The sequence below is a fragment of the Heterodontus francisci genome, chromosome 32 (assembly GCF_036365525.1).
Source record: "Heterodontus francisci isolate sHetFra1 chromosome 32, sHetFra1.hap1, whole genome shotgun sequence".
Taxonomy (NCBI): Eukaryota; Metazoa; Chordata; class Chondrichthyes; order Heterodontiformes; family Heterodontidae; genus Heterodontus; species Heterodontus francisci.
Window position 1 is genome coordinate 51,330,725 of NC_090402.1, and position 26,610 is coordinate 51,357,334.

At 46.0% G+C, this 26,610-nt stretch overlaps 1 protein-coding gene across 2 annotated transcripts in view; it reads right to left on the reverse strand.

Annotated features, from left to right (window-relative positions):
- The window catches only part of zgc:92275 (cholesterol 7-desaturase nvd), a 74,005-nt gene extending 50,579 nt beyond the window's left edge, over positions 1 to 23,426 (reverse strand). For both annotated transcript variants that reach the window (XM_068011960.1, XM_068011959.1), the window contains exon 1: positions 23,061 to 23,426. In XM_068011960.1, the coding sequence (XP_067868061.1) occupies positions 23,061 to 23,391 (331 nt within the window). In that variant the 5' untranslated portion in view covers positions 23,392 to 23,426. The remainder of the gene's footprint in view (positions 1 to 23,060) is intronic.
- Positions 23,427 to 26,610: the final 3,184 nt, after the last annotated feature.

A 26,610-nucleotide genomic window follows, 5' to 3' on the forward strand; every position in this document is an offset into this window, starting at 1 on the left:
AAATACAATACTGTTCCAGTGAGAAATACTAACTGGCTAGGCAGCCCCGTCTACCCCAAAATATTTGTTATCCCCCTCCCCCACCAACTAGCAGTTATGTAGAGAGACTGGAGAAGCTGGGATTGTTCTCTTCGGAGTAGAAATTAGGAGACTTTGAAAGAGGAAATAAGGAGAAACTGCTTTCACTGGTAGATTAATCATTAATCAGAGAACACAAATTTATGGTAATTGAAAAAGAACCAGAAAGAAAATAAAGGAGAAATTTCTTGATGCAGTGAGTTGTTGTGGTCTGGAATGTACTGCCTGAAGGGACGGTGAAAGCAGATTCAATAGTAAATTTCAATGGGGAAATTGGATAAGTCCTTGAAAGGAAAAATTTGCAGGACAATGGGAAAGAGTGGAGGACGGGTGGATTGCTCTACCAAAGAGCTGGCACAGGTTCGATGGGCCAAATGGTTTCCTTTGCTGTACAATTCTATGATTCTAAGTTACAAAAGGAGTGCACCATGGTGTGATCTCTGAAGGCGCTGCCTGGTAAGGTATCGAGTCCCACAGATTAGGGAGGAACCATGTGTGTCCTCAGCGAGCTACTCCAATCAGCCATACCCTCCAGGCAAAGGAAGCAGAGTCAGTTCAGTCGCTGTGCACCAACCCCTGACTGAAATTGGGTGGATTGTGGAAACCGACTGGGACCTCTGACTTTAACTCTAGACTCCTTCCTATTATCTCCTAGTTCCCATTTACTATCAGGTTTTTATGTATCCTAATTTTTTTGCAACTAGGCCTATACAACTTGAGCTTTCCCATGATTATTTTGGCTGCTGTTCTGGACCTGAGCCCATCATTTCTTTTTTAAAACTTCTTTTCTCCTTACCCCTCCTAGACCCCTCTCTTCTATCATCATGCCTCCTTTCATGTCTCCCCTCTCATCTACTCTACCCCAACCCTTCAGTACTCATAGAATCACAGCATAGGAGGCCATTCAGCCAGTCATGCTGTACCGGTACTCTGCAAGTGCCAAATCAACTCATCCCCCATTTCTTTATAACATTCATTTGTGGGAGTTGAGCATTTATTCCTCAACCCTAATTGCTCTCGAGAAGGTGGCGGTGAGCTGCCTTCTTGAACCACTGCAGTCTGTTGTTTTAGGTACACCTATTGTACTGTTGGGAAGGGAGTGCCTGGATTTTGACCAAGTGTCACTGAAGGAACGGCAATATAGTTCCAAGTCAGGATGGTGTGTGACTTGGAGGTGGTTGGGTTCCCATGCGTCTGCTGCCCTTGTTCTTCTAGGTGGTAGAGGTCACAGGTTTGGAAGGTGCTGTCAAAGGAGATTTGGTGAGTTGCTGCAGTGCATCTTGTATATGGTACACACTGCTGTCACTGTGCACTGGCGGTGGAGGAAGTGAATGTTTTAAGCCTGCGGATGGGGTACCAATCATGCGGGCTGCTTTGTCCTGGATGATGTCGATCTTCCTGAATGATGTTGGAGCTGTTGATGTTGATTGATGAGGGAAGGGCTGTAGATGTCATATACATGGACTTCAGTAAGGCGTTTGATAAGGTTCCCCATGGTAGGCTGATGGAGAAAGTGAAGGCGCATGGGGTCCAAGGTGTACTAGCTAGATGGATAAAGAACTGGCTGGGCAACAGGAGACAGAGAGTAGCACTGGAAGGGAGTTTCTCAAAATGGAGACGTGTGACCAGTGATGTTCCACAGGGATCCGTGCTGGGACCACTGTTGTTTGTGATATACATAAATGATTTGGAGGAAAGTATAGGTGGTCTGATTAGCAAGTTTGCAGACGACACTAAGATTGGTGGAGTAGCAGATACTGAAGGGGACTGTCAGAGAATACAGCAGAATATAGATAGACTGGAAAGTTGGGCAGAGAAATGGCAGATGGAGTTCAATCAGGGCAAATGCGAGGTGATGCATTTTGGAAGATCCAATTCAAGAGTGAACTATACAGTAAATGGAAAAGTCCTGGGGAAAATTGATGTACAGAGAGATTTGGGTGTTCAGGTCCATTGTTCCCTGAAGGTGGCAACGCAGGTAAATAGAGTGGTCAAGAAGGCATACGGCATGCTTTCCTTCATCGGACAGGGTAATGAGTATAAGAGTTGGCAGGTCATGTTACAGTTGTATAAGACTTTGGTTCGGCCACATTTGGAATACTGCGTGCAGTTCTGGTCGCCACATTACCAAAAGGATGTGGATGCTTTGGAGAGGGTGCAGAGGAGGTTCACCAGGATGTTGCCTGGTATGGAGGGCGCTAGCTATGAAGAGAGGTTGAGTAGATTAGGATTATTTTCATTAGAAAGACGGAGGTTGAGGGGGGACCTGATTGAGGTGTACAGAATCATGAGAGGTATAGACAGGGTGGATAGCAAGAAGCTTTTTCCCAGAGTGAGGGATTCAATTACAAGGGGACACGAGTTCAAAGTGAAAGGGGAAAAGTTTAGGGGGGATATGCGTGGAAAGTTCTTTACGCAGAGGGTGGTGGGTGCATGGAACGCATTACCAGCGGAGGTGGTAGACGCAGGCACGATAGCGTCTTTTAAGATGTATCTAGACAGATACATGAATGGGCAGGAAGTAAAGAGATACAGACCCTTAGAAAATAGGCGACAGGTTTAGATAGAGGATTTGGATCGGCGTAGGCTTGGAGGGCCAAAGGGCCTGTTCCTGTGCTGTAATTTTCTTTGTTCTCTTTGTTCTTCTTTGAGCTGCACCCATCCAGGCAAGTGGAGAGTATTCCATCACACTCCTGACTTGTGCCTTGTAGATGGTGGACAGGCTTTGGAGAGTCAGAAGATGAGTTACTCACCACAGAATTCCCAGCCTCTAGCCTGCTCTTGTAGCCGCAGTATTTATATGGCTGGTCCGGTTAAATTTCTGGTCAATGATGACACCCCATTGATGTTGGGGACCTCAGGAGGAGGCCGAGATGGATCATCAACTTGGCACTTTTGGCTCAAGGTGGTTGCAAATGCTACAGCCTCGTCTTTTGCACTGACGTGCTGAGCTCCCCCATCATCGAGGATGGGAATATTTGCGGAGCTTCCTCTTCCAGTTGTTTAATTGTCCACCTCCATTCATGATTGGATGTGGCAGAACTGCAGAGCTTTGAAATGATCTGTTTGTTGTGGGATTGCTGCCATTGTTTGGAATGCACATAGTTTCCCTCCCTTCCACTCGCCCACCCGGCCAAACTTCCTCTAAAGTTTTCCCCGTGCCCTAGCCCTGGACTGGCATCTCTCTCTAGTTTCTCTCCTATCTCCTCTCATGCCCTCTCTGAGCTCATCTGGTCAATGTGACCCTACTCCCACCCAACTTCCTTTCCTGGTTTCTATGTTAGCCAATATTGTAAACAGTTCTCTCTCTTCAGGTACTGTCTCTCCCTCCTTTCAACCAGCCCTTGACCCCTCCATCCTTGCAAACTACCAACCCATCTCCAACCTCTCTAAAGTTCTGGAACACGTTGTCGCCTCCCAAATCCATGCCCACATTTCCCGGAACTCCACGATTGAATCCTTCCAATAAGGTTTCCAACCCGCCACTGTATCGAAACAGCTCTTATCAAAGACACAAATGACACCCTTTGTAACTGTGACAGAGGTAAACTATCCCTCCTCATCCTTTTCGACCTGTCTGTAGCCTTTGACATGATTGACCACACCATCCTCCTCCAATGCCTCTCCACTGTCATCCAGCTGGATGGGACTGCTCTCACCTGGCACCAGTCTTATCTATCTAATCATAGCCAGAGTGTCACTTGCAATAGCTTATCTTCCCACTCACACACGGTTACCTCTGGTGTCCCCACCACCCCACCCCCCCCTCCCGCAAGGATCTATCTTTGACACCCTCCTCTTTCTCATCTACTAGCTGCATCTCAGCAACATCATCTGAAAGCAGTGTTAGTTTTCACATGTTTGCTGACAACACCCAGCTCGACCTCACCACCACCACCACTCTCAACTCCCCCACTATTGCTAAATTATTAGACTGCTTATCCGACATCCAGTACTGGATGAGCAGAAATTTCCTCTAATTAAATATTGGGAAGGTTGTCTCCAGTCCCCACTCCAAACTCCATTCCCTCACTACCAACTTCATCCCTCTCCCTGGCAACTGTAAGATTAAACCAGACTGTTGGCAACCTTGGTGTCATATTTCACCCAGAGATGAGCTTCTGACCATCACTAAGGCTACTTACGTCCACCTTTATAATGTGGTCCAACTCTATCCTTATCTCAGCTCATCTGCTGCTGAAACCCTCATTCATGCCTTTGTTACCTCTGGACTTGACTATTCCAAAAACTCCCGGCTGGTTGCCCACATTCTACCCTTCATAAACTTGAGTTCATTCAAAACTCTGCTGCCTGAGTCTTAACTTGTATTAAGTCCCATTCACTCATCACCCTTCTGTTCGCTGAGCTACGCTGGCTCCCAGTCAAGCAATGCCTCGATTTTGAAATTCGCATCCTTGTTTTCAAATCCCTCCATGACCTTGCCCCTCCCTATTTCTCTAATCTCTTCCAGGCTCACAACGCTTTGAGATACCTGAGCTCATCTAATTCTGGCCTTGAGCATCCCGATTTTAAATGCTCCACCATTGGCCAACCTACATCTAGGTGTAGAGACCCTAAGCTCTGGAATACCCCCCCCGATACCTCTCTGCCTCTCTATCGCTCTCTCCTCCTTTAAAGATGCTCCTTAAAATCTACCTTTGACCAAGCTTTTGGAAATCTGCCATACTATTTCCTTATGAGATTCAGTATCAGATTTTGTTTTATAATGCTCCTGTGTGTTTTATTGCATTATATAAATATATATAGTTGTTGGGATCAGGACCAGGATCACATCAGGACCCCACTGTCAAATACCTTCCTCTTGCATGTCTGGAAGGGAGGTGGGGCGAGGGGAGGAGGGGAGCAGCTTAAATGGCAAAAACATTTTTTACTTCCAGCAGCTGAGGCCAACTTTCCATACTTACTAATTCCTCAGCAGCAGGTTACGTCTGGGTTTCAATAATTCTACTCCTATTCTATAAATAATATACCAATAAATAACTGGAGAATTCAAACTCCCAACTGGTAACAGAGGAGTGAGGGGAGATGGAGTGACCATTGCAAAATGAGCTCCTCTCCCTTCCACTTCCAACAAGCATAATTACACAAAAGACTTTTCAACACTAGGTGCAGCCCCAGTCATTTATTTAACCCCATCCGGTCAGGCTGGAATTGGCTTTCACCTGCAGGCAGCCTACACTATCATGGCGGCTAAAACCCCTTCGCTCACCAGACAAGAGGTGCAAAACCAAACACATCCCCTCCATTGTCAGCCACCATTCAAACCAGGAGTCAAGGGGATCAGATCAAATTTACGATTTTTGGACTCCCAGCCAGCATGGATTATGGCTCTTCCTACACTGACACCATCCTGTAGTCAAGCCAGGACTCAGCACCTGTCCTGCCTCAGCAGGATTGAGATGGGTCTGGGAATCCCATGCACAGTGGCGCAGTGGTTAGCACTGCAGCCTCACAGCTCCAGCGACCCAGGTTCGGTTCTGGGTACTGCCTGTGCAGAGTTTGCAAGTCCTCCCTGTGACCGCATGGATTTCCTCCAGATGCTCCGGTTTCCTCCCAAATGCCAAAGACTTGCGGGTTGATAGGTAAATTGGCCATTGTAAAAATTGCCCCTAGTGTAGGTAGGTGGTAGGAGAATTGAGGGAAGGTGGGGATGTGAGAGGGAAAAATGGGATTAATGTAGGATTAATATAAATGCGGGGACTCAGTGGGCCGAAGGGCCTGTTTCGGTGCTGTATCTCTCCATGACTCTATGACAAACACCTAGGATGGAGCTGGATCATTTCAACTGAAACTGGATTCTTGCACTGCACCTCACTGCATTCTAGGATGCAGATTCCAGATGACTCTCACCCATGATCACAGTGCCAAATAAGGCAAGTAAAGCCAACTCGAAATCTAGCAATATACCATCAAACACACACCTTGTCCAGTCTCCCCCAACACTGGACCCAGATCCAGTCCACCCAAAAATACCATCACCACCTTCGTCAAAACCCCCCAATATAATGACCACAGTCCACTCCAGGTCCCGTACACACATATCCCCCTACTCCTGACCAATACTCTAACCACTCACAGCTCACCACTCAATATAGGAACGCAAATGCAGCTGTGAAGCATGTGGGGTGTGGGGAAAGAGGACTTGGATCAGACCCATTCTCTTCACTTCTGCTATCCCTCTCCCGAACCTCATTTCACCTGAGGCGATGAAAATCTCTAAAAAATATTTGATATGGCCTTCCTCATTCTTTAAATTCATTTCAATCTCCACATATCAACAAACATTCAACAGCCTCCATTTGTAGTGGTTTTTGTCTCTGAATGAAACTTGCAAGAGTACAAGAAGAGAAACACAAGTATGCAAACAAACTATCAATGTGAAATCAAGCCTGCCAAAGACAATTCTCACATTGAATCTAATACCAAAGATTTTAAAATTCCAAAATGTAAACAAAGAGGTTCAAACGTGGATTAATTCTTCTCCCTGCACCTCCAGCACTTAGGCATCTTAACTGTGGGCAGTTAAGAAGCTGGGAAGGCCCTACTCTCTCAGATTTAAGTTGGCCATAAGTTGATTCTTGGGTGCAGTGGCATCAGGCACTGCCTATCATCTGACCTGTCGGGGGATTGACTCATATGCCCTACATCTACGTAGACAGTAGCATTACCCAGAGGTAGAAGAGTAACCCCTGTGGCCATATCTGGATAGTCATGTCCTTCACACACTCTTTTCTTCAAAATTCCAAAAGCAGATTCAGCAAAAACAAAGCTGATTTAAATCAATCAGCTGCTTTATTTCACAGTAAAAAGGAACCCACAGGACAGCACTAATTAGTTAAGATCAGACTCACTTAATTCAAACAGTACAAGTCAAACTGGCATAATAATACACAATAAGGAACAGATTATGCTTTCCCATGTCAGTGTGCTGTTTTAGGAACATAAGAGCAGGAGGAAGTTATTTAGCCACTTTAGCCTGTTCAGTCGTACAATCAGATCATGGCTGTTCTGTACCTCAGCTCCATTTACCAGTTTGGATCCATACTCCTCGATACCCTATCGAACAAAAAAATCAATATCAAACTTGAAAGCTCCAACTGACCCCCAGAACGCTCAGCCTTTTGGGGGACAGGGACAGAGGGGGGTGTGGTGCAGTTGCAGATTTCCGCTAGACTTTGTGTGGGAAAAATGTGTCCTGATTTCACCCCTGTATGGTCACGTTCTAATATTACAACTGTGTCCCCTAGTTCTCAATCCCCTCACTAGAGGAAATAATTTCTCAGCATCTACTCGACCAAATCCTTTTAACATTTTTAAATCTTTGATCAGATCACTACCCAATCTTCTAAATCCAAGGGAATACAAGCTACTTTTATGCAAACTACCCTCAATCTAACCCTCTAAGCCTCGAATCATTCTACCAAAGCTGTGCTGCACCCATTCCAGGATCTTCCTGAGGTGTGGTGTCCAAAACTGAATGCAGTCCTCCAGATGGGGTCCAGCCAAGGATCTATACAAATGAAGCACAACTTTCTCCCCCTTTATATTCCAACCCTCCCCTGCAACAAAGGCCAACATTTATTCGCCTTTTTGATTGCTTTTTGCACCTGTTCACTAGCTTTTAATGATTTGTGTGAACTGGGACAATTGGAGATTTGAAGACAGATAAAGCACCACCTCTCATTTGCCCTCTGTTACCAGACTGCTTGTCTAACCTCCAGTCCGGGACCAGCCAACATTTCCTGAATTTTAATACTGGGAAGGCCAGAGCCATTGTCTTCAACTCTCACCACAAACTCTACTCTCTAGCTATTGATTCCATCCCTCTCCTTGGCCACTGTCTCCGGATGAAACAGACTGCTCACAACCTCTGTGCCCAATTTAACACTGAGCTGAGCTTCCAAACCATATCCTTTCCATCACTAGGACCACCTTACTCTGTAATATTGCCCGTCTCCATTCCCTGCCTCAGCTCATCTACTGCTGGAATCCTCACCCATACATTTGTTATCTCCACACTCGACTATTCCAATGCTCTCCTGGTGGGCCTCCTAGCTTCCAACCTGCAAAAACTTGTGTCAAGAAAACACCATATGCCAAATGAGAAATATTAATTCAATCAGTTGGAAACTTACATTAGACTTTTAATGGAGAAAATCCTACAGTTAATGTTTAGAAAACTGGCAGCCAAGGTGGCCACTGCAATTTGTATCGAAAACACCTTTGCACATTCCAAGGCCCAAGGAGACAGAAGTCAGGACCCAGAACAATGGCTTGCTCTAGGTAATTGAATTATCTAGGATTGCTTCATTAGCATGACAGTCAAGGCAATCACGACACATTGACTTTGAAAGAGCAAACCCCTCCATGCTTAAGTATTGGCATCCTGGGGCCTGTGGAGCAATTTTGAACCTCATTAGAAGGTTCCAGAGAATACACTGAGGTAGTCATGTGACAGACTCTGCATCACTGAGAAAACTGGGAATTTTGTTATGCAAAAAGAGACGAGCAGTAACGTAGTGTGCAGCAGCAAGAAAGGCTGTTTGCCTCCCTCTCTCTCAAGTTTGAAAACCATCTGCGACTGTGGATTCTCCAAAGCCTACAGATTGCAAGAGACCAGGGAAAGAGACTGGCTCCAAGAAAACCCTGAGCAAAGCAAGCCAGCCACAAAGTGCACTTTGAACAGCCAAAGAATTACAAGAATACAACTCCAGCCAGAAGACCACCGAATCATCCAACCTCAGATTGTGTATTTATTTATTCCAGACTTTAATCCAACCAAAAAACCTACTTTCCACTTTCTAATCTATTTGTATGCATGAATGTGTAGCGTATTTTTTTATTATTTTAAATCGGGTTTAGCTTGTTGAGCATCATAAACTTACCTCTTTCTTGTTTAAACTTAAGAAACCTTGTCTGATTGGTTCTTTCACGATCACTTTCAAGGTGAAAGTTAAAACACTCAGAGGTGGTAAATAAAACCACTGTTTAAAAAGGAATAAATCCTGTTGTGGTCAAAGAAGAGGAAGGGCAAGAGGGGAGCCTGTGACCCCCTCCTCTTCTTGGCCATAACACTTGAGTTCATCCAGAACTCTGCTGCTCGTGCCCAAACTCACACCAAGTCCTGTTCACCCATACCCTTCTGTTCGCTGACCTACTTTGGCGCCTGGTGTACCCAAGCCTGAATGTTAAAATGCTTATCCTAGTTTACACGAAAACCACCTAGTTCCACCTCTATAATACTGCCTGCCTCCACCAGACTGCCATTGAGACTTTCATCAATGCCTTTCCCATGTCCAGAGTCGATTACTCCATCGCGCTCCTGGTGGGCCTCTCTTCATCCACCCTCTAAACTTCAGCTCATCCAAAACTCTGCTGCCTGGATCCTATCCTGTGCCAAGGCCCCACTCATCTATTGCCTACCCTTGCTGACCTCCTAATTTGCCAAACACCTCCAATTTGAAATGCTCATCCTTGTGTTAGATTCCTTTATGGCCTCACCCCTCCCTATTTCTGTAATCTTCTCTAGTACTACAATTATCCCACCCCCACCCACCACCAAAGTCTCTGTTCCCCAGAGTCTGGCCTTTTGTGCATCCCCCCCCCCCCCCCCCTCCCTGGTCAGCCATGCCTCCAGTCTTTAGACCCCACATTCGGAAACTTTTCAGCTTCTCTCTTCTGTAAGACTTGTCTCTTTGATCAAGCATTTTGTCACCCTCTTAATATCTCCTCCAGTGGTTGTGTCCTTTTTGTCAGATTACATTCCTGTGAATCACCTTGGTGGGTTTTTCTGCATTAAAGGGTCTATATTAAAAATAGAGCACCAAGCAGCCATCACCCTGATCGGAGCTAATCCTCAATTAAGCACAGAAACTAAATGCCATAATAAACTCAAATCCTGAATTATGAACCAACAGAGCCTATCTTCGCTCCAGTACAGTGCAAAAGACATGTTGAATCCTTCCTCAGACACAGCGTCATCCCGAATTGAGCCCTATTGTCAATACTAACCAGTCAAGAACATCTCAGGCTAGAGAGAAGGGGCAAAGAAACCATCAGAGTCTCTCTACACTGGAACTTATCCAAAATAACAAGGGCAGTAGGGATATCACAGTCACCTGTCCTGTTCTGAACTAGGTTGAGAAGATAGAGACAGACAGACATAGCGGGAGGGGCAGAAATGCACAACAAAGGCAATAATCACCAGATATGGGATTCATGCAGGCCAGGTCGCTCCCCCTAGTCCATTCAAAATGCATCACCAACTCCTGCTTCAGTGACATCAGGAGAAATGTATACTGATCACTTTTACATTTAGCAAGTGCTCCTGCCCTGCACGCACAGATACGCCAAAGATCAATAAGCTGAATTTTCTCCGCCTGCCAGTCTCCATGAATCTGACCTGTTTATTTTTGGTGTTCCCCACACTTTTAGAATAGACACTTGAGCATGATATGCAAGTGTCCAAGGTCCATGCAAAGATAAATAAAAAGCCTCAGGCACAGGGTTGCCCAAGTTACCAATTAATCTTCTGACATCATAGCTTTCAGATTGAGTGACAATTCAGCAGAATACAACCGACCTTTAAAACCCCATTTCCCAGTGCTGCGCTGATGTTCCACCCCTATAACCAAAATCTCACCAGTCTGGTATTACCAGTTCTTCAAAACTGATTCTCAGTTCAACATTCCTGGCAATCCTTTCCTTTCACCCACAAAAATCTTCCACTCCTGCTGCTAGGCAAAGAGTAACTAACAAAGATCCAAACTGTGGCTGTAGAAGTGATCCGTGCCACACAATGAACAGCCTTGATAGCATATACCGGTGGCATTGGATTACATAATTATGTATAATTATGCATATAATTAGTGTCCGCCGTGGCTCAGTGGGTAGAACTCTTGCCTCTGAAGATTGTGGATTCAAGTCCCACTCCAGGGACTTGAGCACAAAGTCTAGGCTGACACTCCAATGCAGTACTGAGGAAGTGCTGCATTGTCAAAGGTGACATCTGATTGGATCAGATATTAAAACGAGGCCCTGTCAGCCCTCTCAGGTGGATGTAAAAGATCCCATGATACTATCTGAAGAACAGGAGAGTTCTCGCCAGTGTCCTAGCCAATATTTATCCATCAACACCACTAAGAGAGATTATCTGGTCATCACATTGCTGTTTGTGGGATCTTGCTGTGTGCAAATTGGCTGCCACAGTTCCTACATTACAACAGTGACATGGACACGATGGGCCAAATGGCCTCCTGTTGTGCTGTAAATGACTATAACTACACTTCAAAAGTACTTCATTGGCTGTAAAGTGTACCCAGATGTCCTGAGGCTATGAAAGACGCTACATAAATGTATATCTTTCTTTCATTGGACTACCAGTGATGAACCCATTTGATTGACACTACTGTAACACATTCTACAGTCATGCTCACTTATTGACAATCCACGCAGTGTTTGTGTAAGAGTCAGTCCGTCAGTGAACTGTAGTATTTCAGGGACAGACAATGCCCTGTGACTGGGTACAGTCGATATCCCTCTATACACACACGCACTGTGTAGCAGCTGTTCTGATCCGATCCTGGAAACAGAGACAGTGACTGGCACTGGGGAATTAAAACTAGAAAACAATATATTTCCATAGCTCAATGGAATCACAGGTCAATACCAACTCCTATTGAAAAAATTCAACAGGCTATTTCTTATTGTATTTATACATTTCATAATAAACTCCGATTTATATGGAATCTGATCATGTCAGTGTACATCATGCACTGAAATGTAAAAAGACTGCTAAGCAGGTAACCAGAACACATTCAGGTCCAAGAAATTACTGTGTTAACTGATGACTTTGATAAAGCACCTTTCTCAACCCCAAGGCAATTTACAACAGTGATATCATGTCAAAAGTATTTCATTGGTTGTAATGTAGCAAACACGGCAACCAATACGCACACAGCACTGTCCCATGAACAGCAATGTAATGATCACCAGACCATCTCTTTTAACCATATTGGTTAAGGTGTAAATATTGACCAGGACACTGGGAAGAACTGCCCTGCTCTTTTTCAAAATCGAGACGTGCATTGGAGGGTGCAGACAGGGAGTCAGTTTAACGTTTGATAAGAAAGACGGCACTGCCATATCCAATAATTTATCCTTGGCATGTGGATAACATTTACATTCCGAATAATTACCACAGACACAAGTTCACACATAGTGCAAGTTTATTAATTTTATTTTGTTTTAAGATACTGTAAGATGACCAGTTCCAATGGAAAATACTAGCACTGACAAAATATAAAGGCTTTACCTAATCCTACAGGGATTAGGAATGCCTGCAAAAACTGTTAACTAAGAGTTTAAAGGAACATCGGATTTTATTCAGAATCTAACCAGTGAGAAGTTCAACGAAGAAAGGGAAGTTAAGACCCATGAGATCCTGAAGCTATCCCTCGCTGCTCCAGGAGAGCAACTTAGAAACAGTAATCAGGATTTAATCTGTGCAAATGAGTTCGGAAGGCAGTGCAGAATTTACAGGAAAGGGATGGTCCCTCCTCAGTCTCATTGTGAGAGGCAGTTCCCCAACAGCTCCAATTCCAGCTGCAACAGATCATGATTTTATACTAAAGAAAAGTCTGATTTCCTCAGATTCACAAGCAGCAGTTAGACCCAGTTTCCCCCTCCCTAGACCCGGTGCCCACTAACACCTGCCCCCGTCTGCAGGGGCCCCACTCTCCCCAAGCTGGGACCAGGCCCCATTCATCCACAGCCGGTTTCCCCCTCCCCCAGACCCGGAGTCCACAACACTATACCACTTATAGTGGCCCACGCCACTGACCTGGAGCTAGGCCCCGCTCCCAGAACCCCTCCCTCAGCACTGTCCCTGATGATTGCTTGGCCACATCGTTGTGTCAGTCAGCCTGAAGCTGAAGATTATGCGGCACAGAGGCATTATCCAGATCCCATGCTACCCCCTGCAGACGTGGAAATATTATCTGTGCACAAGGATAAACTGGAGTATATAACCAGTCAGACCTTCACAATGACCAGAACAGTACTCAAAACACTGATGAATTGAAGGAAATTGTACCAGTGGATAAGAAGGCAGCTTTATCACAGCAGACACAGGCTGTAATGATGTCACATCTAAAAAAAAAACCCTGCTCAGTCATGCTAAGTTTAGCAAAGAGGGAGAAATTAAAAGCCTACAAGAGCATTACCCAACCTTCAACACAGCAGTCTCGAGTGAAGACACAGACTCTGAGCAATGATTCGATGACACCAACTCATGATGGGGTATAGCAACAACCCATCTCCTGAGCTTGTAAACAAGGTGGCCAATGTAGGACTGAAGTTTTAAAATCGGTACAATTATTGATTCATGGGATGTGAGGATTGCTGGCTAGACCAGAATTTTTCCCCATCCCTAATTGCCGTTGAGAAGGTGGTGGTGAGCTGCCATCTTGAACCGCTGCAGTCCATCTGGGGTATGTACACCCACAGTGCTGTTAGGGACGGAGTTCCAGGATTTTGACCCAGTAACACAGAGAAGGAGCAATGATATATTTCCAAGTCAGGATAGTGTATGGCTTGGCAGGAAGTTGCAGGTGGTGGTGTTCCCATGCATCTACTGCCTTGTCCTTCTACGTGGCAGAGGTCACAGATTTGGAAAGTGCTGTCTGGCTTGACAAGTTGCTGCAGTGCACCTTGTAGATGGTACACACTGCTGCCATGATGCACCAGTGCTGGAAGGAGTGACTGTTTGAGGTGATGGATGGGGGTGCCGATCAAGCAAGCTGGATGGTGTCGAGCTTCTTGAGTATTGTTGGAGATGCACTCCTCTAGGCAAGTGGAAAGTATTTCATCACACTCCTGACTTGTGTCTTGTAGATGGTGGACAGGTTTTGGAGAGTCAGGAGGCGAGTTACTTGTTGCAGAATTCTCAGCCTCTGGCTTGCTCGTTTTTTTTTCTTTTTCCAAGGTGGCCTTTATACCCCAGGCCCCTTTTATATATTTTATGTCGAGGGGGCCTTTATTCCTCAGGCCCCCTTTATATACACACTTATATTTTTAAAATAACTTTATTAAAAACAGAAATAAACAAAAACTCAAATTAAAATGCCATTTTTGGCGTCGACAATGCACTCCAGTCCCTGCGGTGCCCACCGGTCGCGGAAGGCCTCAAGCGTACCGGCGGACACCGCATGCTCCTTCTCCAGGGACACCCGGGCGCGAACGTAACCGCGGAAGAGGGGCAGGCAATCGGGGAGGACGGAACCCCCAACAGCCCGCAACCTGGACCTGTGAATTGCCACCACAGTATTTAGATAGCTGGTCCAGTTCCGTTTCTGGTCAATGTTGGTAATTCCAAGGCGAGGTGTTCAACTCTCTTTTGTAAATGCTTATTGCCTGGCACTCATGTGCCACAAATGTCATACTAAAGAAGTAAATTATGTAACAAGTTCCTGAAGGAGTTACATGGGATTGACCTGTAACAATTGGTGCTTCTGAGTTCATAATCCCCAACAGGAACTTAAGCTGTATCAGAGTAAATAAGTAGCAAAGGCTGAGAATACTGGAGTTATTAGGTTCAAGGTCAGAGAACATGAATACAATAATTAGAGTTTCTTGGATATCTAATGAAGTCCAACGTTCTTATAGACTTGATTGGGGTAAATTATACCCAGGACTTTAATTGCAGCAGATCATTGTGCAAAGTATAAAGTTAGTTACAGATGTTGTATTATTTTAAAATCAATTTGGAATTTTCAAATCTCTCAGATGTAATTAACATTTAACTTCTGTTCTCCCCAGTCATGAAAAATAAGATCAGACGAGAACTGTTAGAATATTTATGTGTGTAAATGTTGCCAAGTTGCAGGGCTGAATGTAAAGGCATCAGGCTGCATTAGAGGTTTTTAAAAAATGTTTCAAGGCACAAGTTGGGTTATTTTAAGCTGACAATTGGCTTGTTTCTATAGACATCAGACGATTATAATTAAATATCACAGACATGCCATTGTGGAGTAAAGCTTAACCTGCCAAAAGCCCAGTTTTAATCCAGTGTCCTTTTGCATACAATGATTAGCTCAAAAGACATCTCCAAGCACTCTGGCTTCTCTTGTCAATCAACTCAGCTGGACATTACTTGTTTGAAAATATAGATCAAGCCAGCAGCACACAGTTGTTTAGGTAATGCAAGAATACTCTCAAAAGCTTAGAATATGACCGACACTAACGTTGGGGAGCAAACACACACTCACACAAGGAACTGACAACCAACATGCATGATATTTTTAAAAAGTCTGAGAAGGATTTAATAAATTATGTAAAATATGATGATGGATTGGACCAAACTGTCATGGATTTTTTAATCTATGCTTTGAGACATGATTTTTAGTTTATTGGACAGGAAGGTTCCTCCAGGCTTCATGACCAGGATGAAATGGTAACATTATGGGGGCATGTATTATTAGGCACGAGGAAGATACGGAGTGTAGGAAATATAAATAAGAAAATGATACTACCAATTGCGGTCTAAAATCAGCGCACCAGGTGATCATGGGTAATTAAAGATAACATTATGATAACCAGAAGCAGGTGGACAGGAATAAGGACATTAGCACATCGGGAAGAATAGATGGTCTGGGAACATCCAGAAATCAATGTACGATCTTGACATGGTCAGGAAATGGTGAAAATAGTTCAAGAATAGCTTTCTCTTGGAGATGGTTGTGTCCCTTGTCTATGCTGAACAATGAGAGGAATGTAGTTTATAACCTGGCTACTATCTCAAACATTACAAACATGCAAGGGGAGATAAGCAAAAAAACCTCCAGAACCATCAACCCCCACCACACCCCACCCGATCTTTCGAGAAGATAACCCAGAAGCAGAAATGCCTTGTATCTGTTGTCATGTCGAGCATGATCAAATCATACCACTGTGTGTGCCAATGTGTATGATGTGAGTGAAGCAATCTAGTATTGCTATCTATTGCATGATGAAGGCATGCTGAAGCATGGGTCTCAGGTGTGCTCAGTCATGAACAGCCACTAACTTTTTTTTTTGTTGTGTACAGCCTATTCATATAAGCACGTGAAATTTTTAGAACTATTTTCTGCGACCACACAACAGAGTAACTTAAAGCAGCCGACTTGTGCTCAGTTGGCGCAGGAACTTTCAGGTTGCTGTGCGGCTACGCAGTTTAGAGGGAACATTGATGGACAGCACCACTTGAAATGGTTAATGTAGCTCAGGAGAATGAGAAAGTATATACCCCAGCATTAGTGTTTTGAACATTTTATATAAGGCACTGACATACGTTCCATAGAAAGAAAACTATGTTTCATTAATTTAAATATAAAATAGGTAGAGTTCAACACGCTGGTACCCATCAAAAAGCATGGGAATTAAATACAAAAATCAAACTTGAAATAACTAAATTCAGGATGGGTTCCCTTGAGTGAACACTGAAATTGGTCTAACTGAGGGCTAGGGAGAAATAATAATTATTCAGAATTATCCAAGAGAGATAATGGGAAATCCAAGGATGATTTCTGGATTTCTGATATTTGGCAGGAGCTTAGTTTTAAATGCTGCCTTTTTTTTTTAAAAACAACGTCTCCATATCATGTTGTGTAATATGAGCCAAATGAAACTTAGACTGCAAATGCAAATGCACTTGTGAAATCGCCCATACTCCCCCTCATTCTACACTCACGGGGCAGTGCGTCCTCGTTCCCCCTCATTCCACACTCACGGGGCAGTGTGTCCTCGTTCCCCCTCACTCTACACTCACGGGGCAGTGCGTCCTCGCTCCCCCTCATTCTACACTCACAGGGCAGTGTGTCCTCGTTCCCCCTCACTCTACACTCACGGGGCAGTGCGTCCTCGCTCCCCCTCACTCTACACTCACAGTCGTCTGCAGTTTTCCTACTGTTCGCAGTTCTGACCGTTTACTGAACCATATCGACTGCTATCCCACATCTCTTTTTTGAGGCAGGTTACTCGACAAGTACTTCCTCTCTCATTCTCTTTCAATCACTGGTCACCATTTCACAATAACACCAAAGGGAGAGAGAGAAGCTCAGGAACTGGTTCATTGTAGTGCCAGCCTGTTGGCACTCCCCAGGATATTGAGATGGCCAGGCCCAGGTCACTGCCTTCTCCAGCATCACAGATTGCTATTCGACTGTTCATTCATCAACATTCCTGATCCCACTGATCTGTGGCCCCTTGAATCAGCAGAGAGACAGGTGAGATAATGAGAGGTGTTCTTAGTCAAACGTATAAGATCCTGAGGGGACTTGACAGGGTGGATGCTTGTAGGATGTTTCCACTTTTGGATGAGACTAGAACTAGAGGACACTGTTAAAAATACGGGGGCTCCCATTTAAGACAGAGATAAGAATTTTTTTCCCCCTCATACGTTTGTTAGTCTGTGGAATTTGCTTCTTCAGAGAGAGCAGTAGCGGCTGGGTTATTGAATATATTCAAAGCTGACTTAGATTCTTATTAGACAAGAGAGTCAAGTGTTCTGGGGGGCAGACAGGAAAGTGGAGTTGAGGCCACAATCAGATCAGCCATGATCTTATTAAATGGCAGAGCAGGCTCAAAGGGCCGAATGGCCTCATGCTGCTCCTAATTTGTATGTTCGTCATTGAAAATGGGAGGAAGCAGCCGTGGCTGCAATCCATTGTTAGAAAGGGACAGTATTTTAACTATCACTTCACCAAACCCTCAGCTGACAGCATCCAGCTCAAATAAATTTGGAGCAACTGAATTGGACAAGGTTGCATTTACCAACAACTTGAATTTATACAATGTCTTTAATGCAGGAAACAGCCCGAGGCGTTTCAAAAACAAAGGGCTGGAAATACTGAGCCGGTCTGGCCGCATCTGTGGAGAGAGAAGCAGAGTTAATGTTTCAGGTCAGTGACCCTTCTTCAGAACTGGCAGATATAAGAAATGTAAAAGATTCTAAGTAAAGCAGGGGTGGGGCAAGAGATAACAAAAGGTGTTGATAGGACAAGGTCACAGAATAGCTGACCAGAAGATCATGGAGCAAAGGCAAACAATATGTTAATGGGGTGCTGAAAGACAAAGCATTAGTACAGATAGGGTGTTAACGGACTGAAAACTGAACAGCCACTAGTACAAACATGAAAAAAGTTAGGCACAGTAGAAACAAACTGAACACTGACCTGAAACATTAACTCTGCTTCTCTCTCCACAGATGCGGCTAGACTTGCTGAGATTTTTCAGCACTTTCTGTTTTTATTTCAGATTTCCAGCATCTGCGGTATTTTGCTTTTATTTCAGCCTAAGGCGTTTCACAGAGTGACGCTGAGCCCATGCAAGAAATATTAGGATGGACAACTAATAGCTTGGTCAAAGAGGTAAGTTTTAAGAAGGCTCCTAAAGGAGAAGAGGTGAAGACGCTGAGAGGTTTAGGGAGGGATTTCAGAGCCTAGAATTTACTGGGAGCTGTACAAGTGAGCATAACCAGGGTGGGGGGAGAGCAAAGTACTGGGAACAAGGATATCAATGATGGAGGAGAGGGTGTGACTGAGCAGAGAGATAACAGTGGTGAACAGAGGGCCAGACATTTGAGAATTTGCACGTGCCCTTCTAACTTGGTTGAAGACTTTGCTCCAGAAGCGGTATACAAAGAGGGGTTAGGGAGGGGGAAGGGGGCTCATGGGTGGACAGAGATACAAGGAAGTGATCAGAGTTGGCCTCATCAGTGATTGAGATAATGGGAATGGAGAAGCCATGTGGGTGATGGGAAAGTCGAGGGGGGCGACAGTCAATATAGGTAGGTGAGTTTATATGGAGGGAGAGGTTATGGGAGAACAGTGAACTCAGAGGACAGAGGCAAGGTGAGTTGAGATGGAGGCTGAAAAGTCATTCGGTGCAGAGGTTGTGGGAGTTGGGGGGGGAAGCAGTGAAGATATCAGAGTGAGAAATCTGGTGTGAAGACAGGCTGGGCAGTACAGCACTCTCTTGCCTTTAGTATGTTGAAAACTACATCACCAAGGGTGCTGTGCCTTGAGTGCAGTCCCCCTCATTATCCAGGCATCAACTACAATTTACCTTTTATGTACACACACATCACAAAAACAGGGAAGCTACCAAGCCAGATCCTAATTAGCATGTAGTCTGACCATGCGTCTGCAAGAATATAGCAGGAGCAACTGCAACTCCTGATTCCAGACTAGCACAACAGGCTGTTGAGTCAGCATCTCTCCCTCCTGCTCCCATTTACTGATCACAATCCACTGCTGAGTTACCTCGTTCAGCGTTGGTCAATCCATTGGCTACAGGCCCCATGTGGTTAATTAGGAATCCAGATGTAGTTAATTGCAGGTCTGATCCAAAATAAATGAGTAATAACCCTCAGTGTCGTTGGGCCTGTGATTTCGCTCCTCACATTCACACGGTGAGTGCATGTGAACGTTTAACCTTTTTGTGCATTAGTTGGTAAAATAGAGAGAGTGAGTGTTTACTGATGGTTAAGAGCTTTACTTCCTACGTTACTGAATGGCGGTAGATGTTTGTTTAGTAAAGATACAGGCTTGAGTTACATTTACATATTGTACAAGTGAGGTGTTCTAACACAAGTACATATGGCGCTGAAATAGTGTCACCATAGTTACACCACTGATTTCTATTGGACCCTGATCTAGATTCATCTCCGAAGGGGATTTCTTCACTGATCTGAAGTACTACATTTCAGCAGTTATCTATGGGCAGGTTTTAAGATCATGTATTTAGCCTGAGATAAATACAAACCAGATTAGCACTGAACCCATTGCAATAGATTCTTGGCACCACTGCTTACACTGACTCTTGCCATTCTTTCAAGAAGTGCTAATTCATGCTGGTACCTTGCACAGTATTTCTGTGGCCTAACACTGACTGTTGGATGGGTGGCACAGCCAAATTTCACAAACTTTACCCAACACTCATAAGCATGCAAACGCACACGTACGCCCCCAAACACCCTCACAAAATAGCAATCAGGAGAAAGAACCTTTCCTGATATTTCCCCTTATCTAGAGGCACTGAGGCCAATTGTAATATCACTGTCGCCTTCCCAACTGAGATCAGTTGACTACATTGCCCTGGTATGTAACAAGAATCCATCAGGCATGCATAGGGCGGCACAGTGGCGCAGTGGTTAGCACCGCAGCCTCACAGCTCCAGCGACCTGGGTTCAATTCTGGGTACTGCTTGTGTGGAGTTTGCCAGTTCTCCCTGTGTCTGCGTGGGTTTCCTCTGGGTGCTCCGGTTTCCTCCCAGATGCCAAAGACTTGCAAGTTGATAGGTAAATTGGCCATTATAAATTGCCCCCAGCATCGGTAGGTGGCAGGGAAATATAGGGACTGGTGGGGATGTGGTAGGAATATGGAATTAATGTAGGATTAGTATAAATGGGTGGTTGATGGTCGGCACAGACTCGGTGGGCCGAAGGGCCTGTTTCAGTGCTGTATCTCTAAATAAAATTAAATAGTTTGGTGATCAGATTCAATGGCGGCCTGTTTAGTGATACCTCATAATGGCCCAGAATTACCTGGAGTCTTGTGCCATTCTAACAGTGCATCTACGTTGTGGGGCCCATTTTATAGCACAGGAGCCCCAGGAAATTATGACTGAAGCGGCTTACACCACAATGTTAAAGGCACTATATAAATGCATGTTTTTGTTGTTGTTCCTGACTCACCATAACTTCCTGGGTCTTCTGTGCCTCCCTGCCCCCACCTCACTTTGCATTCCCCATGCTCCACTCCCCACCCCAAAACAGCAAGAGATATTAGTTCTGTGTCCCCCAAAATGGACACTCATGAATTTGCTGCACAAAAACTGCTTTGATCACCGCTGCCACTTAGACCATTAAAGAACAGCACTGAAAATCCTCAAATTAAGAGTGCATCAGGTTGTTGTGCGAGAACAAACACGTGTAGTTGCAAAAAAACTAATATGGCATTAACAAATGAGATTTTAACTTGGTTCCTAAAATAATTACTTAAGGAGAGAGTGTCACAAGTCAAGCAGACTACTCGAAAACTGTTCTATCTGAAGATTTCCATCAGTATCCTTCATCAGTCAAACTTAAAACAACAAAAGTGATGCTGAGTGGCAGATGCAGTATAATGTGGATAAATGGTAGCAAAAACAGGAAGGCAGATTATCTGAACGGCTATAAACTGAGAGAGGGGAATACGCGGCAAGACCTGGGTGTTCTCGTACACCAGTCGCTGAAGGTAAGTATGCAGGTGCAACAGGCGGTAAAAAAAGGCAAATGGTACGTTGGCCTTCATAGCGAGAGGATTCGAGTACAGGAGCAGGGATGTCTTTTTATTTTAAAAAAAATTTATTTTAGAGATACAGCACTGAAACAGGCCCTTCGGCCCACCGAGTCTGTGCCGACCATCAACCACCCAATTGCTGCAATTATACAGGGCCTTGGTGAAGCCACACCTGGAATATTGTGTGCAGTTTTGGTCTCCTTATCTGAGGAAGGATGTTCTTGCTATAGAGGGAGTGCAGCGAAGGTTTACCAGACTGATTCCTGGGATGGTGGGACTGACGTATGAGGAGAGATTGAGTCGGTTAGGATTATATTCGCTGGAGTTCAGAAGAGTGAGGGGGGATCTCATAGAAACCTATAAAATTCTAAAAAGGACTTGACAGGTTAGATGCAGGAAGGATGTTCCCGATGGTGGGGGGAGTCCAGAATCAGGGGTCATAATCTAAGGACACGGTAAAACTTTCAGGACTGAGATGATGAGAAATTTCTTCACCCAGAGAGTGGTGAGCCTGTAGAATTCACTACCACAGAAAGGAGTTGAGGTCAAAACATTGTAAGTTTTCAAGACAAAGTTAGATATAGCTCTTGGGTCTAAAGGGATCAAAGGATATGGAGAGAAAGCAGGAACAGGTTACTGAGTTGGATGATCAGCCATGATCATAATGAATGGTGGAGCAGGCTCGAAGGGCCGAATTGCCTACTCCTGGGCTCCTATTTTCTATGTTTCCATGAGTGAACATTGTAGGAATTTTCACTTATAGGAAATGCAACTACGAACAACGTGACAAAGTGACAATAAAGAAAGACGAGAGGCTAATCTGTGTTCTACAGTCACAGGCCCAGAATTAGCCACTGACTTCTTATTGTAAAAGGCTGCGATGAGCATTGCAGCCGATCAGGTCACCTGTAAATTTGGTACAGGAGGTTTGGGGCCTATGGCATCCACCACCATGATCACATTGCCAGGAATTGTTGGTCATGTGCAGCATGAGGACAGGGTTCCTTTAAGACAGCTCCCTGCTCCACCTCAATGAGCAACATTACATATACCTCTTAACAGACAAACTGTGGCATGTACAATGTCTATCTCCCAAATCTGTGCAGCTCATTCATATTAGCACCTGACAGCAGTTGGCCTGCTGCTGAAATAGTATACCATAATTACTGATCCACCAACCAGAAACACAGGCTTATTACTAACCATCTAGTCCCAGCAACTGCAGTTGTGTATCAGATCCTGATCACTGTGGTTACAGATACCACCCATTAATATAACAAAACTCACAGGAGATTATATTGACTATTGACTGTTCATCCACAAATTCCCCCAGCCTGCACGAACCCTGCCCCTGTACCCTCTCACTCCCATCAGTGCCCACTGCCCCCCTCACCCCCACCAGCTCTGCCCCAATGCCCTCCCTAACCCCCACTGCCCACTCTCACCCCCACTGCCCTCACCCCCACAAACTCTGCCCCAATGCCCTCACCCCCACAAACTCTATCCCCACTGCCCACCCTCACCCCCACAAACTCTGCCCTAATGCCCTCACCCCCACAAACTCTTCCCCACTGCCCACCCTCACCCCCACAAACTCTGCCCTAATGCCCTCACCCCCACAAACTCTCCCCGTTCAATCCTTACCGAAGATGGTGACATTCTTCACCTGTCCCGCTCGGAGTTGCTGCGAGTCCAGGAGCCGGTACCATCCGTTCGGGTAGACCGGGGGCAACTCCCCTTTCCTCCGCCTCCTTCTGACTTCATTGGCCGCCTGCCGCTTGCTGCAGCCGGGCTCGGGGATGTAACCCACATCGTGGGGGGCTCGGATCAGCTGCAGGGGGGCGAAGAGGAGGTGGTAAAGGCAGCGCAGGGCGAGCAGCAGCGCCAGACCAGCCGGCAGCAGCAAGAGGAGCGGAGACAGAGGCAACATCCAGACCGCCTCAACCAGCCAGCAATTCCCAGTCTCCTGCTCCATGACAGCGGCAGCACCCAACTCTCAACCCGCCTACTCACACCCACCATCGGACTCCGGACTTTATCCCGCCTCCGGTCCCGCCCATCACACCTGCGCACACGTAAGCAGTTCAAGAAGTGTCAGAGAAACAGCAGCAACAACGAAGGGGCAAAAGAACAAACCCAGACAGGAGTGAGGGGCAATAGAACACAACCAGACAGGAGTGAGGGGCAATAGAACAAACACAGACAGTAGTGAGGGGCAATAGAATACACCCAGACAGGAGTGAGGGGCAATAGAACACAACCAGACAGGAGTGAGGGGCAATAGAACAAACCCAGACAGGAGTGAGGGGCAATAGAACAAACACAGACAGGAGTGAGGGGCAATAGAATACACCCAGACAGGAGTGAGGGGCAATAGAACACAACCAGACAGGAGTGAGGGGCAATAGAACAAACACAGACAGGAGTGAGGGGCAATAGAATACACCCAGACAGGAGTGAGGGGCAATAGAATACGCCCAGACAGGAGTGAGGGGCAATAGAACACAACCAGACAGGAGTGAGGGGCAATAGAACACAACCAGACAGAAGCGAGGGGCAATAGAACAAACCCAGACAGGAGTGAGGGGCAATAGAACACAACCAGACAGGAGTGAGGGGCAATAGAACAAACACAGACAGGAGTGAGGGGCAATAGAACAAACACAGACAGGAGTGAGGGGCAATAGAATACACCCAGACAGGAGTGAGGGGCAATAGAACACAACCAGACAGGAGTGAGGGGCAATAGAACAAACACAGACAGGAGTGAGGGGCAATAGAATACACCCAGACAGGAGTGAGGGGCAATAGAACACAACCAGACAGGAGTGAGGGGCAATAGAACACAACCAGACAGAAGCGAGGGGCAATAGAACAAACCCAGACAGGAGTGAGGGGCAATAGAACAAACACAGACAGGAGTGAGGGGCAACAGAACAAACCCAGACAGGAGCAAGGGGCAATAGAACAAACCCAGGCAGGAGCGAGGGGCAATAGAACAAACCCAGACAGGAGTGAGGGGCAATAGAACAAACCCAGACAGGAGTGAGGGGCAATAGAACACACCCAGACAGGAGTGAGGGGCAACAGAACAAACGCAGACAGGAGTGAGGGGCAATAGAACACAACCAGACAGGAGTGAGGGGCAATAGAACAAACCCAGACAGGAGTGAGGGGCAACAGAACAAACCCAGACAGGAGCAAGGGGCAATAGAACAAACCCAGACAGGATCAAGGGGCAAGAGAACAAACCCAGACAGGCGTGAGGGGCAACAGAACAAACCCAGACAGGAGTGAGGGGCAACAGAACACACTCAGACAGGAGTGAGGGGCAATAGAACACACCCAGACAGGAGTGAGGGGCAACAGAACAAACCCAGACAGGAGTGAGGGGCAATAGAACACAACCAGACAGGAGCGAGGGGCAATAGAACAAACCCAGACAGGAGGGAGGGGCAATAGAACAAACCCAGACAGGAGCAAGGGGCAATAGAACAAACCCAGACAGGAGTGAGGGGCAATAGAACAAACCCAGACAGGAGTGATGGGCAACAGAACACAACCAGACAGGAGTGAGGGGCAATAGAACACACCCAGACAGGAGTGAGGGGCAATAGAACACACCCAGACAGGAGTGAGGGGCAATAGAACACAACCAGACAGGAGTGAGGGGCAATAGAACACAACCAGACAGGAGCAAGGGGCAATAGAACAAACCCAGACAGGAGCGAGGGGCAATAGAACAAACCCAGACAGGAGTGAGGGGCAATCGAACACAACCAGACAGGAGCGAGGGGCAATAGAACACAACCAGACACGAGTGAGGGGCAATAGAACACAACCAGACAGGAGTGAGGGGCAATCGAACACAACCAGACAGGAGTGAGGGGCAATAGAACACAACCAGACACGAGTGAGGGGCAATAGAACACAACCAGACAGGAGAGAGGGGCAATAGAACACAGCCAGACACGAGTGAGGGGCAATAGAACACAACCAGACAGGAGTGAGGGGCAATAGAACACAACCAGACAGGAGTGAGGGGCAATAGAACACAACCAGACAGGAGTGAGGGGCAATCGAACTCAACCAGACAGGAGTGAGGGGCAATAGAACTGAACCAGACAGGAGCGAGGGGCAATAGAACACAACCAGACAGGAGAGTGAGGGAAATAGAACACAACCAGACAGGAATGAGGGGCAATAGAACACAACCAGACATGAGAGTGGGGCAATAGAACCCAAACAGCCAGGAGTGAGGGGCAATAGAACACAACCAGACAGGAACGAGGGGCAATAGAACACAACCAGACAGGAGAGTGGGGCAATAGAACCCAACCAGCCAGGAGTGAGGGGCAATAGAACACACCCAGACAGGAGAGTGGGGCAATAGAACCCAACCAGACAGGAGTGAGGGGCAATAGAACACAACCAGACAGGAGTGAGGGGCAATAGAACACATCCAGACAGGAGTGAGGGGCAATAGAACACATCCAGACAGGAGTGAGGGGCAATAGAATCCACCCAGACAGGAGTGAGGGGCAACCGAACACACCCAGACAGGAGAGTGGGGCAATAGAACCCAACCAGACAGGAGTGAGGGGCAATAGAACACAACCAGACAGGAGTGAGGGGCAATAGAACACATCCAGACAGGAGTGAGGGGCAATAGAACACATCCAGACAGGAGTGAGGGGCAATAGAATCCACCCAGACAGGAGTGAGGGGCAACCGAACACAACCAGACAGGAGTGAGGGGCAATAGAACTGAACCAGACAGGAGCGAGGGGCAATAGAACACAACCAGACAGGAGTGAGGGGCAATAGAACTGAACCAGACAGGAGCGAGGGGCAATCGAACACACCCAGACAGGAGTGAGGGGCAATAGAACTGAACCAGACAGGAGTGAGGGGCAATAGAATACACCCAGACAGGAGTGAGGGGCAATGGAATCCACCCAGACAGGAGTGAGAGGCAACCGAACACAACCAGACAGGAGCGAGGGGCAATCGAACACAACCAGACAGGAGCGAAGGGCAGTGGAGACAAACTGTCCAGGAAAGAGGGGCAATAGAGCAAAACTGGACTGGATTGAAGGTCAAAAGAACAAAATTGCACAAGAATGATGGGCAATAGAAGAAACTGGATAGGTGTGAGGGGCAATAGAGCAAAACTGGACCAGAGTGAGGGGCA